This window comes from Parambassis ranga, chromosome 2 (assembly GCF_900634625.1).
Source record: "Parambassis ranga chromosome 2, fParRan2.1, whole genome shotgun sequence".
NCBI lineage: Eukaryota > Metazoa > Chordata > Actinopteri > Ambassidae > Parambassis > Parambassis ranga.
The window spans coordinates 7,346,958-7,368,144 of record NC_041023.1 but is presented as its reverse complement, the minus strand read 5'-3'; the positions used below and the strand labels follow the sequence as shown (position 1 = coordinate 7,368,144).

The window sequence follows — 21,187 nt, the reverse complement described above, 5'->3', positions numbered from 1 at the left end:
CCTGAAATGAACATTTTGTTCCCCTGGCTTTCCGTTGTACAGACGTATACACATAGACCACATTATAAGGAAAGTAAAGTTTGCAGTGATGTCAACAAAGTAATTTTGATGGGGGAAAAACACCAATATAAAGATAAAAAGGTCCTGTCATAATCTGAAAATTCTGATTTGCAACACAAATGAAGCTAGATAGTGACAATATTCCCATCTATCCCCATAACGCATAACCACAGCAAGGACTGCAGAGTTTTTTCAGGGCAGATCCATTGAAATAAATGCATTAAGTTACAATTTCAGATGTGGTATCAATCACACAGCTGTCATACAAATCTGATGACTACCGATAAAGATGTGAGACACAGAGCGTGAGTGAGAGAGCCAGATAAAGACAGACCCAAACCAAGACGATGACATATTATTTAATGAAGAAGTGACTGGCTGGAAGGAAAGAAAAACCAATTAGAAGACAAAACAGAAGCGTGGGGAGAGAGGGAGAAAGAGACGGAAAGAAAGGAATGGGAAGGAAGACGGATGAGTATTGGATAGAGATGGATCAAGACAACGATTGAGAGGATTAGTGAGAACAACTGTGAGATGAGCAGAGAGATAGAGGAATATGAATACAGATAAAAAGCAATGCCTAACACAGAGGTAGAGATACGCAGATAGACAAAAGTGTGATGCAGACAGATACAGGACAAGAGAAGAAATGATTGACACATAGTATGAATAATAACAATAGCATTACTGGGAGAAATGAGAGATTTAAGTGTTATGGTGTGTGTGTATGTGGGTGTGTAAGCTCATAAGCATTGATAGATGAAGGAAATGTGTGTGTGTGTTTCAGGAAACCTCCAACCTGAGAACATTTTTGCCACTGCTTACTTTGCTAAGCAGCAAAGTTTAAAAAAAACAAAAAAAAACACATAACTTAACAAAAAACTGACACTGCTGCAAAATGCAACAATGAGTGTGAAATGAAAAGGAACACACATATAATGGAAACCGAAGGATTAAGTGTGTGGAATTGTAGGTCTGCTTCTGCCTGCATCTGTGCAGGTGTGTATTTGGCTGATACCCAAACAGCATCAGGAGCATTTTGAAATCCTCTTCACTTGTGGTTTTGTCTCATTCTGTCTCTCTTGAAAGTTTAATGTAAGGAGAAAGAACAGAGTGCTGGAGGCCCATTTTTTTTTACAGCTGCCTGAAGCACCTTGTTTTCCACCTTTCCAATGTTTTTTGGGTTTTTTTGTTTGTCTCCCGCTCCTTTTCTGACCATGAATTCAGTTCTATTTCAGTGTGTGGTTAATCACATGAATGTTGCACATTCATCCTTCTTTAACAACATGTTTTGCTCATTCTTCAATATTTTTCTTTCAGTCACATCATCAACCCATCAGCCTCTACCAGGAAAAGGTCCATTTGAAGCAGTTTTAAATACTCAGATATCGATATGTGTGTGTGTGTGTGTGCGCGCGCGCACCCTGAGCATGTGTATATGTGGACATCTCTTAGTGGGTAGTGTGCATTTGTGGGTGGCTGTGAGTTAGTGTGTGTTTGAATTATTTATAAGGCTTAAGTGCTCCTCTGGGAGAAACGCAACGCAACACGCTTCTAATATCTTATTCACAACATGTCTATCTATGTTTAAAACTTGCATTTCCTCAGGAACTTTCCATTTTCAAACTCTAAAAAAATGGACATTGTGCAAAACATCTCAGATATATATGTAGTTCTAATACTCATATACACATATTTAAACAATCCTGCCCCGAGAGCATAATCATCACTTCAGCCCACACATTATATAGCTGTTAACGCTGAAAGAGCCGTCACATGGCAGCATAGTAACTGTAATGCTGTATTTAACCTGTCCATGCTTACGCAGACACAGCAAAGAAGGCACGGTATCTATTATGTCTAGTTAATATATTCCCAGTATACTACAGCAAATTGCCACAAATGCCTGCCCACATACTGGATATTTCATTTGTACTGCTGTAGAATTCATTTGAAATGCCACTTAAGGCACTTATAGGGTGCATAGCACGCACATAACCCTGCATGTAAATTACTGCTGTTCATTTAGGGGCACATAATACCTTCTGTATCAATCACAACAAGTGCACACGATGCAAACAAAGTCGCTGCCTGATTGGCGACTATTCTTAAAGAGCAAAAACAATTTCATTCAAAAAGAGTCAATAGGAAATAACATAACAATATTGTATACTTCAGTCATGAATGTGCTGCATGTTACAAAAAGGTGAATGAACAGAGGACAGATAGTACCACAACCCTGACACAAGCTACACTAACACTGGTCTGCATCCGCCATCACTGACTGAGCTTGTGCAGTTTTTTTTTTCTTTGTTTGATTTAGTCTGATTGTGTGTATTTACACATCAATATCGCGTTTGTGTGCAGTAGAAAAGAGTATTTGACACCATGTACCTTTGATTAAAATGGACCCTCGTGTGTATCTGTGTGCGCTAAACGGGGCTATTTCTGTGAGCGTAACTGTAATTAGGTATGATAGTGACTTCGTCTTGTGAACACACGGCTGTATTTGTATGTAAAATAATGTGTATGTGATAACAGGCGAGTATCTCAGTGTCATGCATAGGTGAACAGCCTGATTGCCTGCTACACTGAGCCAGTCATGCATGTTGACTACTGATACATACACTGGCACCCAATGGAGAATGTGGGTGTATCTGAGTGACTTGCAGCCATAACAGTGTGTTTATGTACGAGTAAATGAATAGTAAGCCATGGATGTTCGCACATATGCATATCTAATGTAGGTGCAGCTGTATATAGTGCTGTGCAAATCACAGTACCATCACAGGGGCATCTGATTGGTTCAAATATATTCTACGACATGATAGGTGCCCTAAAGATTCAAGCAGACTTAAAGATCTATCTGAAGGGACGAGAACACTGAATTACAACACCATGAGATTGAAGCCAGTGAGATCATCTAAATCCACAAAGATACTGAATAACCAAGTAGCTTGTAATAGTTTGCAGGTGCACATAGAAAAAACTAAATGTGTCATATATTGATCTGATTTTACCTTTAATATCCTTTAACTAATTGAATATTGAAAAACAGTGTGTGTGTGTGTGTATTTCTGCAGAAATAGCATGTAAAATGCAGACATGCATGGTTTAACTAAGTGGTTGTCCTGAGGCTATAATAAACAAGCAAATCATGCATGGGCAGTGGCATCTCCTCGGGGAGCGTGTCTGTGTGTTTGTGTAAATGCATATAGAGATGCTGCTGGTGCATGAAAATGAATACGAATGACTTATTTTGTGACAGTACGGTGTAGCATGACATTTCATCTATATTCATTCAGCAGTGGAAGGTAAGCGCAGCAATGAAGACGACCTCCACTTTAAGGCAATGGAACATGTAACATGTTTGTGAAGATGGACTGTGGACCCCCACGGCACCAAGAAGCAGATGGAAATACAAATTGTACTTGTGTAGTTAAAAAAAGAACAATTAAAGGAGCACTTTGTAAAAAGTTTGTTTAAAAAGAAGAGTAGTGTATTTCTCTTAAAGAGACTGCAACTGTTTCTGTTTAACAGCCCTGAAGCCCTGTTAGTGAAGCTGCTTTCAGTGTATTGTGCAGCTGTAATTACACTTATTGGTGTTCTTTTTAAACTCAAATCAGCACTGAGTTGATGTAAACAACACAACCACACTTTTTTTGCCTAAAATCAGGTAAATCCATCTACCTGAATAGTAATAGTCGTGTCTGGAACTCCACCACTGAGCCACTCCCTGTGGAAACCAAGCTGCAGCTCTATTTAAACTCATCTTGTTTTTTGTGCAAAACTTCTGTACTAGACACAACACTGGCTGCCTGCTGTAAACCTGCTGGCTGTCTTGCTAATTGCATCTTTAAGGGCTCTAAATGTATGTTTGTTGACACTGCGCATGTTATACACTTTGTATAGCAAACCCTGCAGTAATCCAACTAATATCTCACTTGTCCTTTAAATCAGAAGATGTTCTTTCTGTTAGCAAGTCATAAAAAAGTGTAGCCTTGAGAAATGTTTCTAACTTTTTATTTTTTTTTGGTGGTGGGGAAACACTTTCATACACATCTCATGTCTCTGAACCCACAGGGGGGTCGGCGCTTTTCCCGTGCTTTCACTGTAAAAGTAAAACCTCTGCAGATGACAAAGTTAAAAATTCAGCACAGCAGGTAGAGGATAGTTAAAATTCTACAATTCTATATGGCTGACTCTTATCTGTATCAGAAGACGTGCATTGTTTTGAACACTAACTTTCCTGTGAGCCTGTCTGTTATCTAAAAAGCTTCATCTGTATGTGTCCCTTTTAGTGTGTGATCTTCAAGTAACACATAACATTTCAATCATGCATCTAACACCAACATGTAGCAAACTCTACCCGCTAAAGTCTGCCCATCTTCCTATCTCTCTCTATCTTTCTGTCAGCTACAGAATCTCTTTATGCTAAAACTATATTATGCATGCAGAGAGAACGCCTAAACAGCGGTCTCCGTGGTAACCCAAAACACATCCATCATCATCACCATGACAACCAGGGATAGAGCTGTCAATCAGCACTGTCCCAAGGGAACCTGGGATAAGCCTACACACACACACACACACACACATCTGCACAGACAAAACACAGGTGAACAAACGCCACACACATGCACAAACACACACAGACACACACAGCAACCATGTTGTCTATGGAGTTTACCATCAAGCTGTGAGATTACGCACAACTTTATGCACACATACACACAAACAGATGATAAAGTTGAGTATGGCCAGATCCATCATATGCTGACATACAGCAGGTTGGTGCACAAAGGTCCTTTACAACCAGAGGGCCCCTGAGCAGATGGTTAAAAAACAAAAACAGAGTCCTAGTCATTTATGATTCTAAAAACAACTCTTGTTCCTTCGCTATAACTTCTATATTGGTGTAACATCACCCATTATCTGTGTTTATTAAGTCAATTTTAAGCATGGCACTTATTTGCTGGCCCCACAGAATAACATGACAGCATTACATTTTCTCATCTAAGCCTTGCAACACCACTGATTTAAAATGTCGACACAAGCTAAATCTCCACAGCTAGCTCCCTCTCACCTACTCTCTCTCAGGAGTGGAAGTAATAAAGTTCTCCCCTTTCTCCACTTCCTGTCTGTCTCAAAGAAGGTCCTGTCCATAACCTTTACCCCCGATTTTGTCTCTCTTTAGCTTACTCTATCTCTCTGTATCTCCCACTGCCCCTTGCTTTCTCACCATCCCTCCTTCTCTCTCAGATTAAACTGTCTATCCTGCTGTCCCCCTTGAAATCCCCTGTTACACACCACCTCGGGCTGTGACTGTGCATGTGTGTGTGTGTGTGTCTGTCTGTCTGTATAAGCCAGACACGCTAGCTGAGCATTAACCTCTCAAAGTATCAAGAGACAGTGAGAGAAAAAAAGAGAAAGAAAAAGGAGGGAGGAGGTGTGACAGGGAAGGATGGAGCGAGTTGGGTCAGCAGATCCAGAACTATACATGTTGCTAGGTAGTGGAAGTGGTTCTGTTCCCATAGTAACATCATCTCCGCCGGATCTACAACACCTATACAGTCACCCTGGTGCACACAAATTACTCTCTATTAAAGTGTATTTGAGGAGATTCAAACATGCAAAATGGAAGGTATGAGCCAGTCAATGCATCACTACTATAACTTAAAGTGAACATTTTAAGACAGATATTATCGCTTCATACTAGTGTAATAGATAATATAACACCAGAAACACTACTGGTAATTATATTGCAGTAATTACCTTATTTTAAACATTGACAGAGAGAATGTGTCTGCATAAACAGCATCTTCTTTGTGTCTTTGTGGCAGCCATGATTATTGTGCTATTGTCTGTATAGAAAACAGTTTTACTTGTCACAGCAGCCTTGTGTATCTTATAGATGTGACTAAGCAGCCATGACTAATCTTAAATCTTTAATTCTCCTTAACCAACAATGAAGTAGGTTGCACTTAAACATACATAGTCTTATGCACTCACACTCTTAAAGCACACAGAGTGTGTTCATAGACTTTATTAAGAAAATACTATTTGTATGTATCTGCTAACCAAATCATTACAGGCATAAATCTTTTTTCTTACATCAGCAGAATAATAAAGCTGATTATCCATATAAGCAACATTCAAATAGCCTTGTGGGTTTGACTTATTACAGCTAACAGTGCAGCTGCAGCAGCAGAGCGGATCAACAATAAGACCAACACTCTAATGGTCAAGAGCAGCATGAGGGGGATTATTGAAAAGAAAAAAAAACAAAGAGGAAGAAACTGTATGAAATGTACAGCTGGAGTCTGCAGGTGGTGTGGCTGCCGTAACAAAAGCAAACTTTTGGTGGCATCACACAGCCAACTTATTGACCACACTATGCAGAGGTCTGACCATTAAAGTTACACAAAGGGCAGTTCCTGAAACCAAAGGGTGTCAGGTCGCATCCTTAAGATATAACAAGTCAGTTATGATTCAGCATGGTTGTTAGAAACGGGTAAGGTGAAGGGAGGTGATGGAGAAGGAGAAGCAGTACAAGAATCCAAAGAAAAAGAGAAACCTGCTGTCCTGAAAATCCATGGCTCTGCTGGCCACAAGCCTTCACACACACACACACACACACACACGCACACACATGCAGACAATGTGAACATCCTGAATCGTTTAGTGGATAAATGAGCCCCTGCTGACTACAGCACTGCCACTACGCTATGCATGTGTCTGCATGTCTGTGTGTGTCTGTTAGAACGTAAAAGAAAGTTTGTGTGTGTGTGGTTACCCTGGCTGTGTATGCATATATATATATATATATATATATAAAAGAGTGTCTAGGTGCTTGGGGTGTGCAGTGTGTGCATGTGTGTGTGTGTTGCAGTGTCAGATGACTAACAAGGGAAAGGAGTCGTCATGATGAACACATCTGCTAAACCAATGACACTACAATTTGACATAAACCTTATGCTGGCTGATGGAGACCTTGCTCTGTGCGGCAGAAAAATGTGTGCAGTGAATAAATCAGTGACTAGAACAACATTTCAACATAACACAGCTGAACATGTCTTAAATTTTTGAAAGAAAGCTCAAAATAGCTCTTTTAAGTCACTTAAGTGTAAAAATACACACTAAAACTTTATACGCATGTAAAGGTGGCCTGGCAGAGTAATACACAGTGACACTGAAGCAGCAGTAACGCAACTGAAGAGTGCTGAAATAACTTCTGAGGGCTCACTTGTTTGCCAAAACTTGTACTTTTGTGTTTGTTAATTAACTATATTAAAACAAAAAAGCACAGCAAACAGCCCCCTCTGAGACATGTGCTCATGTGCTTCAAAATAAAACACACTAATGGATGGCTGCTGTCTTCATGTAGGAGGTGTTAGGGGTAAAAGTGCTTTGGAGGTTGCATTAGTTGCTAATGCGTTAGCGCTGACTTATTTCAAGTTGACTGCCTCTTATCAAAAAGCGATGGCGTGGTGAAATTGTACATCATGCATGCACTGCATGGTGTAAGTGGGTTGCCAGGATTTCAGGCTGAGCTGTGGCTGGTGTTTTCTAACATATAGTTTGTTTTTTTTTTTAATCTTGAAACAGCTGTCTCTGGGAAACTTGGAAAAGCGATGGGTGCCAGACAGAGACACACAAACATTAGAATTTCAGGTGAGTTACTTGGAATTTGATTTATATTGGTTGAAGCAGTGGGGTTTGTCATACATCTGTCAGATTTAGAAAATGCATTGAGGTGTTAATTATTCAGCACAGCAATGTTTAATAAAAGACTTTCAACCAAGTGAGACCAGATAGATTTCCATTTGGACAATTCATCCATTTCCACTTTTTCTATCCTTATCAGTCCCTGTTCCGCAAGGTTTGAGCCACCACAATATGTGGTTATGGTTAGGAAAGACCATGTTTATGGTTAGAACGCAACCTTTGATATTAACCCCTTTAAGTTCAATGGTTTATTTTCCAAGACTTTTCTGAGCCTTTATTCAGAAACTAAAACTCACACTGGAACAAAAATACCCACGAGATGATCTTACGAATGTTTGCTGAGCCAGAATTTGCATAGTGTTTTGTGTTTTTGGAATATATTTGGTACTTGAAAAGTGCCAGTAATGCGGCACCGTTTAGCTGAGAATAAACCGAGGAGAAGAGGCTGTGTACTGACTTCAAACTGACATTTAAATGGCATTGACACCAGTCACGCTGATCTGTTCTGAAACATTTTACAGCCACAGCTTGATGTCACAAAAGCTACTCATTACCTCGAGAATTATGTAGAGTCTTAGTATAAACAAAAACACAGAAAAGGTTAAAGACAGACACACGAAATAAGCGTGAAAGAAAAAGATATGGAGCAGAAAGACATTAGGAAAGAGAGTACAGTGTTGTCAGTCTGATTCAGGAAAAATGCAGAGTACTTGCAGATTAGCTGCAACCTCATATGTCACAAAGTTTAGCTAAAGACCATCATTAGCATCAATAAGAGGAGAGGAGAAGTACAGTATGTGCTGAGCAAAAAAAAAAGTGAGGACAGGTAGGGAAAAGAAGGGGAGAGAGAGAAGTGGAGGGGAGGAGAGAGGAAGCAAGAACTGAGTAGGTCTGCAGAGGAGAGATAAGAGTACTTCAAGTGTCACTACAAGACTGGTACATTGATCTGAGAGAGAGAGAGAGGCAGAGGTGTGCCAGCAGAGTTTCATTACTATGAACAGCGTTCTGACTATAGTTTCACATGCAGCACTATTGCATTATAAATAAAACAGACAGGTAACTACCTGCCAAATAAAGGAAACATTAGTTAAAGTGAAAGGAGTCTTCATTTTTCCATTCTCGGGGGGGGGGTTCTGGGAGTCGTGGTGCCAGCCATGCTAGCAAAGAAATGAGCGAGTGCTTCATAAAGTTCAGTTGCAGTCACCGTTATTTAGTCCAGAAGCAGCTGTCACCTGGGCGAGGTAATATCACAAATCCCCAGTTTGTTGTCAAATGTGCTAATGATACTAATAGATGAGTTAATTTGGTAGTCTTTAAATTGCTGTTTCAGTAATTGCACTTTAGAATATCAACACACAAGGACGTATTACAGGAGTAAATCCCCAGAGACTTCCACAGGGAGGGATTAGCAGTATGGTCAGAACGCATCTGTGTGTGTGTGTGTTGAGATGAAGCTCAGGTATTAAATTATTAAGTGTGTCAAATTTTCTGCACTGCTGGGTACATATGGTCTCGGATTACCTTACTCTGTACCTGAGCTCATACAGTGTATACTGTACAGTGTGTGTGTTGCATTTTCATGTCTGTCTGTTTGCCAGTGTACGTGTGTGTGTGTGTGTCTCCAGCTGCTTGGATCAGCAGAGCTTTACATCCACGGGGAACCATTAGTGAGATAATAATGAGACCATGGAGAAACTGGAAGGTGTGTGTGTGTGTGTGTAAGAAGGGGACAGAGAGGGAGAGAACGAAAACATGTTCCGGTTTTATGAGCCTTTTTTTCTGGTTTGTTTTTAAATTACAGTAAGAAGTTGGCTGTCAGAATGTCTTGTAACATTATACTCTGAATAGATGTTTTTTCCTCGGATGGATTTTAGGAGGTGCTGGGATGTCAAATTGGTCAATCAAGTTTTGTTCCTACCTGGAGTAGCAGATGCTTCACATATGAAGTCATTAAATTAGTATATTATGCTTGCAATGCATCATCTGCATCATTTATCAGCAATCACTGACATTGTTTTTGTTGTTATTTTATTGTTAAAGAAATGACCTGTCGGATATTTGTAGAAACTTTCAGAAAGTTTAAGATTCAGGAGAGAATATGTGTCATGAATTGGGTGGCTAGTGTGGTCTCCCCTTATGGCATGATGAAGAATTGGGCTGCTGAATTCCAGAGAGCCTGGACTCCTTGGGCCAGATGAGACAGTTAAGCACATGTCAATCTGACAATCTTTCTCTTGGTGCACCACTCCCTGCCAAAAAGATCAAACAATGGAGGTACCCAGGGTCTTTGCCTTCCTAAAAACTGTCTGTCACCTGTCTGTAGACAAGGTGATAACCTCTGATTTCTGGGATGTAAAGGGATCGCTTCTGTTAGACTGCCTAGAAATGGATCACACTATTAAACAGTGATTCTATACTGAGAACAGAGAGAATGTAGAGCAGGATGTTAACAAAAGACGTGCTCTTCCACATCCTAGAGGTCCACAAGTCCATAAGTCTACAGTCCTGATGGCTCCCATTTAAGAAATCTGTTCAAACCTCAGTCTTCTCCAGAACAAAGAAGAAGCACGATGGTCCCTGTTTTAATGGCGATGATGCTACAGCAATGCAGTGTATGTGCATCATATATGAGTCACTGAAGTGTGTATGTGCCCAAATGTGTTTGAGTGTCTCAGGCTGGAAGAAACTACCTGCGTAAACAATCAAATCTGTCAAAGGTCTGTTGAACTTGTTCTGCTCTGCACACACACACAAACACAAACATGCAGAAGTATACAATGTGTTGAGCTAGCACTGTTCCCTCTCTCCCACTCTGTGTAAGTATCTGATGCATGAAATAACATTACAAACTCTGAAAATGAGAGAGAGCAATGAATAGAGGACAAAATAACTCTCAAACATAACAAATCCGGTGCCTTCTTTAGTGGATGTATGAATCGAATCGATTTAGGAAGCAATGTGACCTTGGTAGCCACAACGATATGAAGCCCAAACTAATATATATATATGTATATAAAAAAGTATCTTATAGTCTAGCTCGCATCAACTGCAATTTCAGAATTTCCATTGAATTTATTAATAGTAACTTATTATTTATATGGCACATTTCAAAAATCACAGTTGAAAAAGTGCTTCACAATAAAAAGAAAAATTCAAACGGAAGGGGACAATCGATGAGTAATTAGATAGAGTGCAATAAAATTCAATAAAATCAAGATAAACACAGGGTTGATAAGATAAAACAGGATTAAACAATACAATAAACAGGATTAATAAACCAGAGTAAAGCAGGTTAATCAAATAAAAGCGGATTAATAACGTAATCAGGATCAATAAGTTGGAATTCCCATGTGCTTCTTAGAAAGAAACACGAAGACAAGGGACATCAGAGGAGAAGAGGGGGACATGAGGAAGTAGAAGTGTGAAAATAGAGAGATGGTGTAAACTTGGAAACTACCACTGTCATGACTACTACCGTGACGATCTTCCCATTTTCCCCCTAACAACAATTTTAGTCAGGCTTCAGCAAACACACACACCACACACACACACACACACACATATACATCCCATGTCTCAAACACAGACACTGTCAGAAGCAGTCACTCACACAGTCTGTCTCACGCACACACACACGCACAGACTAAGTGAATTGTGAAAGTTGTAGAAAGTTGACTTCTGCCAAGTTTTAAAGTACTGACTCCGGCAGAATGTTATTTAAAAAGAGAGCCGGAAGCTTCTGCTGACAAAATACTGTAAATACAATAATCTAACATCACTTGCTAAACACCTGGTTTTTATGTGTCTTTAAATGAAGAAGGTATGCACTTGTGTGATGCAGCATTTTGTATCAGCCCTTCAATATTTGATGCAAAACATCCACCTGGAGTTTTCAAAAATGCTTCCCAGAGATGTGAATGACGTTTTTACTGCAAACTCAGATTCAAAGCAAACACCTGTTCAAGGCCACGCAGTCAGAAACATACTTATATAACCACAGCATCGGCTTACATCATGCCCTTGGTTTAGGATGGCAGTTCATTCATTCCAGCTCTAAGAGAATATAATATATAGTCTGACTCACAATGTCCCCCTGCGCCTTTGTAAATGGACATCTGTAAAAATCTGATCTGCAGTGATTGTTTCTGATCTACTTTCTTTGCATGTCTTGAGCGAGTCTGGCAAGAAAACACGCTAATATTCAGTTTCCCAAACTTTTCGATTGGCTGTAGTTTTCCTGTTTTAATACTGTTACGACCCTGGCTCAGGGGGTAGCAACATGACAACATGAGCAAGCTGAAGAGAAGACGGCCCCTGCTGATTGGGTGTCTGAAACAAAAGACGAAAACACACCAAAAACAGACACCCTAGTGGACGTAACAAATACCCCCAATCATTGCCCCATTTTCACCATGTCCTCAGATCCACTAGTAACTATTTCCATAGCTATTCCACATATCTGTGCCTTAGGTCTAAACCAGCGAAACAATCAGATACACATAAGAATTCAGCCATATATATCCATTTTACATTAACCACAATAACTGCCATTACTACAGTGAGCATACATGTGCATCTGTTATCCAGGAAGACAGCCATGAATTGATCTGGTGATAAATGCTGTGTACAGATTAGCACAGCATAACACACAGGAGCAGAATTGCTTGTGTGCCACTGCGATAGGATGCTGAGCTTATAATAGCTCTGCTTCCTTCCTGCACCCACAGCAAACCAAACCTTAACTCACACACACACACACAGACTGATTCACTATTTGACCTAACAGGAATGTCATGGGACTGTGGATAGAAGCCAGAGCACAAAGTGGACCCACACATCCAAATGGGATCCAAACAGAAACATTCCAACAGATCCCTGGCTTTACAGTAATGTGGACCACTGCACCAATGCACTGCACCCTGCTTCACGAGGAATTAAGGACCTAAATCTCTCCAAACCTCCACACTCCCTTAAAAAAAATGATGACCAGAGTTAGCACACCTGACGCTCTTTAAGGCCTGGTATTCAGTTTACTGTTTATGTCAGTTATATATCTAGAGATTTTACAACTCTTCACTCCCAGTGAATGTAGCTGCCATGGGATGCTTTCGGTTTGATCTACTAGTTTCATTGTATGTTTTAATGCCAGCCTGATTCTGTGGCTTAAAAAGAAGATTATTTTTTGTCATAGGTGTTCCTGTTGGCCCAGGGGAGAAATGTCATGATTATTTAAGTAGATATAACAAAAGGGAAGAAGAAAGAAAGAATGACGGAGCAGTCTGACTGACTGAGTGAAACATGGAGATGGGAATATTCATGTCTGGGGTTGTCACGCTGCTGTGATCTTGGACACCGGTACTACTCAACTCTCTCTCTCACACACACACACACACACACCTCTAGTTTGCTTGTTTGTTAGAGAAGGATTAATACTGCAGCAGGATAATGAGCCAAGGATGTGAAGGACTACTTGAAGCCCAAAGAAGACCAAATGGAGGGACTTGAAGACTGAGAAAGCCAAACAATCCTGGCTCACAACAAGTCTTTGGACTATTGTCAAATCATGCTGGGATAACATGGGTTATCAGGTTTTGGAGTCCACGAGGGCTGCGGCCATTTGGGGAAAATGCAGAAAAGCTAAACATGTAAGGCTGAGGTTATCTTCTGTGGGTTAACATTTCAATTTTTAAAACTGAAGTATAGTCTGCATAGATGTTTGGAGCATCAGGTACAAAAACATGTATGTGTATATGTACATTTGTTTCTTTAATAGATTTTGTAATTATCATAGACTGTAGTCATAGCAACTACTATAACAAGACAGTAAATATGTTCCTTGATCTTTCACTCAGTCTTGTCTACAACATCCGTCTACATCCTCTCTACAATGAACTGAATCTGCATTTCCATTTCCTTTTTCACTGTCAGATGTCCTCCCAGTTACAAATTATATACAGATATGAGAGACAATACATGGCTTTAAATTACAGGTAAGATTCTGAGGCTGAAAAATAACTGAAAGCAACTTAACTATTGTTATGAACAGGTACACTCTAATAAAATAAACACATAGTACTTACCTTTGAGATACTGTTGCTTGTGTTTGGACATGTTGTCCAACAAGTATTTTGTGACTATGCCTGCAAAACATCAGGCATTACAAACCCTTCTTTGTCCTAAGGTGACTGGAGTGAGTCTGTTTCATTCAGGCAATGCAGCAAAATAATGTACATCAGCACGCAGGTAGCTGACAATGCACATCAGACTGCGTGTGTCTGAATACAACATGGATACATTCAGACATGCAGACAACATGACCACATAATGGATGTCTGGGCATAGTGAGACCCACGATGTTCTTTCCACATTAACAGGAACAAAATATAAATGAAGTGCCTGATAAAGACCGCAGTGGAATTAGTATTATGAGCTCACCCAATGCTCCTGTGAACCCACCAAAACATGCACCCAAGCAGCTACAGCTATCCCAATCACGTTATGCTGACTACACACACACACACACAAACAAACAACTCCACGCACTCATTTCATTTCCGTTCCTCAGCCAAGTCTAATTTCAAGTTTTGTCAGAGAACATTATTACTTTTTCAATTCCACAATAACCTCCTACTTCCTCTCCTTCTGGCTCTTCCCCATCTTTCTAACCTCCATTTTTGTTCCCATTTGCGTTGCCTATCATTCTCTCTCTCTCTCACACACACACTTCTCCAAATGGTCTTATTGTGACTTGAAGATATTGTACAGAAATCAATTTGTCTTTATGGTATACTCATAGTTATTCACAGCATGTTACAGCAAACATGAACAGGGTCAATCTCAGTTTCCTTTAAATTCCCACATTTCCCCCACAGACCTTCTTCTTTACTGTATATACGGTACATATATATTTATATTCTCACAGATGCTACGTATATCATACTCTCTTTCACTCAAACCACCTACACTCTCACACATACATTCACCAAAGCCATGAATATTCATGAGTATATTCTTTATCTGTATGATCATGATGACATCTTCTCAGGGCCAGCTATGCTCATGTGTGCCATGAATGCTGAGAGATATTTCTGTCCCGTAAACAATTCTGCAGCAGCAGCAGCACGCACACTGACACTCATACATAAATGCACTGTCGCGCTTGAAAATTCTTCACACTAACCACAGGATATGCTGGATATATGTGTCTTCTGCGGTTTTCTCCTGCAGTAACATGGCACGCTGTCATGTTTTTTCATTATATTGTTGTCATGCTACTGTATAACATATTAGGTAGTACAAATGCAATGGACCCTTCCCCTTCAGACACTTATTGTTCTGACCATCTTGTTGCATATGACAAATAAAGTTTATTTATACATTTTGAACAGTGGCAGAGACACATTAAGTCAGTACCCACATGTCTGTAACCACAGAGACGTAGTGAGACCAACTAACCAAGCCTAGTCATGTGTGAGTACCATGATCAGACTCTGCAACATTAACTGGGACAAATAGCTTAGAGTATTGAGCATAAAGATACAAACTCCGTTTCAGCAAACAAAACATTAGCAGAGGGACTTCATAACACAGTTCCCCTAATTCCAGGAGCATCGTAAAATTATGTCTCTCTAAACTAATAGCATCACCATTAGGGGAATTGCATGGCATTATGTGATGGCAGTCAACTTTAATGAATGTTAAAAAAACAGCTAATATGCATGGTGTCAGCTCAGGGGTTAACTTAAAATGAAGAGACACATGAAAGCAGCACCTATACAGTGTAATATATTATTGGTGCTGCATTAGATAACCGTAGGTGTAATGATACATTAGGTTGTGATTGTACTGTAGTTTGATCCTGTGCTAGGGGCCCCCGACTGAAACTGAAAGGCAGGAAAATGAAACCATAATGTTCAAATTTACACCTGAGGGTAATTTAAATTCCGGTCCCCTGGAGATGGTGAGTATGTGTGGGAGAGAAGCTCAAAAACAGACCAGTGCATTGGATTTATCTCCTGACCAGAGTATTATGTTCTTTAGGCAAAAAGGTGAAAAATTCAATCAGCATGTTATTACTTCTAATGAGTGAGGATTCTATTGTTATCACGATGCATGCTTCATAATTTAAGTACTTGTCCTGTAGATGTAGATGTATGCTGTTATAAGGACAAAGAGACAAGATAAACAACACATATGCGCAATGAGAGAGAAAGACAGGCGCGTGGAAAAAGTGAGAGTGAGGGCACATTTCCGGTTATATTGCTAAAAGCGCTGCATTTCAAGTCATTTGATTGCATGACTGAATAATTGATAGAAAGCTATTACAGCTGGTATGAATGCCTCTAGGTGTCACCACACATACACACAAGCCGAAACAGTATACAACACTGTGTGTGTGTGGTACTGTGTGATGTGTGTAAGTGAAAGGAGGTGTGAATAGTGTATGTGTGAGTTTCTGAGTTGGTGTGAACGTATTAGTAGCTTAGCTCCTCTTAGCCTTACTGACAGAGTGACAGAGACATTACTAATCCAGCACTGACATGTTGCCATTTCCCCCACGGTTTCCTCTCAACCCCCTCTCTTCTCTTCTCTTCTTCATCCCGAGACACAAATTACACTTCACTGCACAGCGAGGTTTGTTGGGTAACAATTTAGCACAATGTTGCATGTATTATACTGGTTGTGGTGGTCTTTGTTGTGCACACAAAGGCAGGGCTAATTGGGAAAACTGCAGAATAAGTTTGCTGAAATACACAAAGAAAATCTATGACATTTGAAATTTGTTCCAAGAACTACATATGAAGGTGTTTCATACATGAAGAGGCATTCCATACATGCATGGTTTCCACATGAACTTATATGCTGTGCCAACTGGACAGTACGCACCTTTTCTTTGCTCACTCACTCCTATTGCAGAGACCAAAGAGGTCTTTCTGAATTATGTTTCTTTATATTAGCAGATCAGCGTCTTAACTATTACTTCCTAATTATAGCAAACATTAAAATCCATTATCATCACACACAGGTTAGCAGGAATGCTTCCTTGAACCTTTTTGGACAGAGTCTCCCCCAAGTCATTGCTGCTGATAGTGACTCTGACTCCGCCGCCTACACAAGTTTCCCAGAGGTTAGCGATCTATACCTTCTGTGCCTCCAGTGACTGTAAGCAATTACTTGACCTCTGTCCTTGTTTCAGTTGGTGGTATCTCTCCTGTTTATCTGATCTTGTTTATATTGTGCTTGCATCACTAAGGAGTGCACATACCATGAACTGATAGTCCTCCCAAGTTCAATACTGTGAATCCGCCCACTCTCTCTTGGGAGGAGGGTGATGTTTGGGTCCCTTATAAGAAGTGTAAGTGGCTTCTCCTGTGTGTTAAGGAGAGTGCATCTCTCCTGGATGACTGACTCCGTGTTGCTTATCAGATCCACGACCGGAAAGCATTCGGGTGGTGCGAGCAAAGTTCGGTCATAATTAAATGAAGGTTTCTGCCTGTGGAGGTCTAGGTCACTATGTCAGCTTCCAGTCATAGGAGAATATATTGCAGAGAAATGTAACAGAAAGCATAGAGGGGAAAAAATGGGGCCCAATATGGAGCTTTGTGGTACGCAATACAATGAGATAACTGAAGAGGATTGGGACATTGATTATTATAACAGGGGTTGGACTGTGCTTGTATTATGTCTGTAAAAACTCCCGTTCATTCAGGTCATCAGTCTAAAAGTTTAATTTGAGGCAACTGGACTCAAAGCTTTGTCTGAAGAGGTTTTGCCATTTCCCCGAGTGGCAGAACTGAGCAAGCCACTCTGGGGAATGATGAAACGTCTTCAGAAAAAGCTTTGAGTCCTGTTGCCTCGATTTAAACTCTTGGACGAAACAAATAATCTGTCTCCTTCCTAAAGTCTGACTAAACTTCATCTAAGGTCCTGAACTTGAGGCAAAACTAGTTTTTCTACTATTGGCTCTGAAAGAAAGAGCTTCGAGGTTCATCAATTCTTAATGGGAACAAATTATTGAAGTATAGGTGTTTTTGTTAAGATGTCAAAAGGTTTGAAGGGACATGGCTAAGTCCTGGCAACCTGTCCAAGGCCTCTCTGAATGGATAGATGGATAGATAGAACACAGGTATTGATTATTGTAAATTATAGATGAAACAGTGGGCAAACAAGCATGCAGCAAAAAGATGTTTATATAATACTGCATTTGTCAAAGAGGAGAAAGAAAAAAAAATACTGTTTATATGAACAAAGGGGGATGAGCTCAGCTCACAGTGGATATGACAGACATAAATATACAGTATATAGTGTATGATTACTGTAATTTATATCAGTGCATAGTCCTAGATCAACAAAGAAATAATGATGCAATAATGATGGTAGGCCATCATGTTCTTTGCCATCCAGAAAATAGGCAGGGGTATATAATTGCTTTAATGTGATTGTTGCCTTAGTTTTTGGTTTGTGTCGGCCTTTGTTGCTTTGTTCAGTGAATGTGCTTAACGTGTGTTATATATGTGGGTTTATTTGACCCTCTGGGGCTCAGCTATGTGGACTGACAAAGTAAAGCAATGAGTTGTCAGCACCTGGGTGTGACACCAAGTGGTCCTACGTTGATTATTACCGCCACATACTGTTTATCTATCCACATTTAATATGTAATTAGTTTATGCGTTGCAGTTCTTGTTATCTTCTTGTATACACACACATTTCATAGTCGCCAACACTGAATGTAGGAACGATTGAGGTTGAGTTTTTTTTTATTTCCTGGTCAGCATAGCACGGCGTAGCAACAAAACAAACAAAAATAAAAAAACGGAAACAAGTAGCATCCATGACTTTTTTCATAGTTGCCTCCCTCCCCCACACAGCTTTGATTACAAAGCCTCGCGCACACACACACAAGAATTCTGAAATGCCAGCTTAGTTCTCTGCAACTCACACACACTCACAAGCATGTGCAGTCTGTCTGTCTTCCTGTCTTTCATGCACACACATGAAAAATGAAGAGTTTTCTTCTAAAAAAATCAATCAATCAAGTAGATATTAAAATTTCTGAAATATTCAAGTTGAGTGTTCCTTAAAAACTGCTTCGACTACAAGCACTTAAACTGAGCAGGAGGAAAATTATTTTCATTTTAATTTCAGAATAAAACTCCTCATGTAGTCATGTGCACATACACACATACAGAACACATGTTTAGTCCGTACCTCGACAAATAGGAGCAGGAAAGTCCCAGACAGCTGTGTTCCCAGCATTGGTGATGCAGGTGAGAGTGGCATGGCCGTCTAAGACGTAACCAGGTACACAGCTGTACCGCACACGGTCTCCTACAGCAAAGCGGCCGCCGCCACTCAGCACTGCTTTGGGTGGGACACCAGGGTTTCCACAAGATGTGCTGTGGAGCTCTGTAAAGGATGAAAAACAGAGACAATGAGAAGGAGATAGAGAAAAGACGCCCGGTTTTAATCAATACAGCTCCAGGTCCAAAGCACTTATTGGTACACATATATGAGCAGTGGGCTCTGATTGCTTTCAAAATGCAGGTGACCTATACATCAATACTGTGCCTGAATGCCTCCTGTAGAGTCACAGATGGAGCATCAGAGCTGCTGCTGCTCTGCTAATGTGCTACTCATGCTGCGTCTTCTTTGTAGACACTATGTTACACCCTCAGCCCATAGCGGTCCCAGTGCCACTAAAGGCAGTTTCATGGTCCGAAAAGCGATTGTGCATTGTGCTGCTGCAGTTTACACACCTGAAGATTAGACTAAACACAGCCTCAGCAAAAACCACAGAGAGCGAGAGAGAGAAAATGTAAAGTGCCTTAATCACATTCCTCTTCTCTAGATGCATTTACAGTTCTATGCCTACAGACATATGCATGCATATAAACATCCACTCACACACACACACACACACACACGCACGCACACACACACACACACACACACACACACACACACACACACACACACACACACACACACACACACACACACACACACACACACACACAGAGAGATGCACTTACAGCAGAGAGAGAGGGAGCAAGACAGAGAGGGGTATTACAAGCCATAAACCAGGAAGTAGATGGGAGCACAGGGACCAACTCTGGTCTTATTGTTTGAACTTGATTGATACAAGTATGAAACTGTTCAGACAGATATGGGGTTAGGAAGGGGGTAGAGGGAACCAAACAGATGGGATGAGGGGGAGGCAAGAGGAGAGAGAGAGAGAGAGAGAGGAAGAATGCTGGGGGAGAGAGTGGTGGGGCAGAGAAAAAGGATGCTCAGCATGATAAGAGACAAGTACGAATCTTCTAAGACATAGGTAAGAAGATGGAAAAGTTTAAGAATAGAAAGAAAGAAATCAACAGTGGTGCTGAGGCAGAATATGCTGTGTGCTCCCAAATGAGAGGCGGGATACAGAACTGCACTTACTCACCAGAAACTTTGAAAAGCTTACAGTGCTTCACTCCTCAAACTACTGAAACATGCGTCATAATCTTCAAATAAAAATAGAGTACAGCTGCAGGGGAATCTTTTCCACACTACCAGCAAAATGTGTAATTATCATTCACAACGCAGACAGTGGGTAGAGAAGATTTGGTGTCAGCAAATGAACCGAGAGAGAGTGACTGTTAGACTGGTTGACTGATTGATCCATTTCTAAAAATGGCTTTATTGTCATACCTTTTTAATTACGCTTCCCTCACTCTCTCCTGCTTCTCTGTAACTCTACAGCAGCAACAGCACTGTCGATTACTCACACTCCTGGGTTCAGTCTACTTTGGGCAGCCCTACTGTTTGAATGCAACATTCATACAATATGTTATAAAATGACATTGCGGTCTGTAGTGAAACACAGTAACAGCATCCCTCCCAACCATTAAACAAACTCTACTAACTTAAAAACTTGAGATAACTTGGCCCCTAAATGAGCGTCCACCCAACCCAAAATGCATCCAAGCTTCTTAAGGATATGTTATAATTAGATGATGTATAAACTCCCTGCTTGTGGGTTTATATTCACTTCTACTCAGAGAGCATTAAAAACAAAAACCAGAGAAAAAAATCGTTTTGCTAAAGACCCTGATAGACCCCCCCCCCCCCCCCCCCCAATCGCCATCCTCTTTATCTGCAAACGCAGTGACAAGACATACTTGAGCACTAGCACACTGTGCACACACACACAGACACACACACACAACCTGGGTCATCCATCACTGTGGCGACCCCCTGTGCTGTATTGTGATTGGATGCCAGGTTGGCCTAGTGCTGCGACCTGTTGGCCTATCGATTTTGCCCGTCAGCGTGGCCCCACTCAGTGTCAGGATGCTTGCTGTTCAGTATCCTATCAGGCACACATTTACTCTCACCGGCACACAAACACACACAC

General features: G+C 40.6%; 1 protein-coding gene across 1 annotated transcript in view; it reads right to left on the bottom strand.

The window, feature by feature from the left end:
- Positions 1–21,187, bottom strand: part of csmd3b (CUB and Sushi multiple domains 3b) — a 253,514-nt gene that overhangs the window by 134,107 nt on the left and 98,220 nt on the right. The window contains exon 4 of the mRNA XM_028431853.1: positions 18,997–19,194. Within this exon, the coding sequence (XP_028287654.1) occupies positions 18,997–19,194 (198 nt within the window). The remainder of the gene's footprint in view (positions 1–18,996; positions 19,195–21,187) is intronic.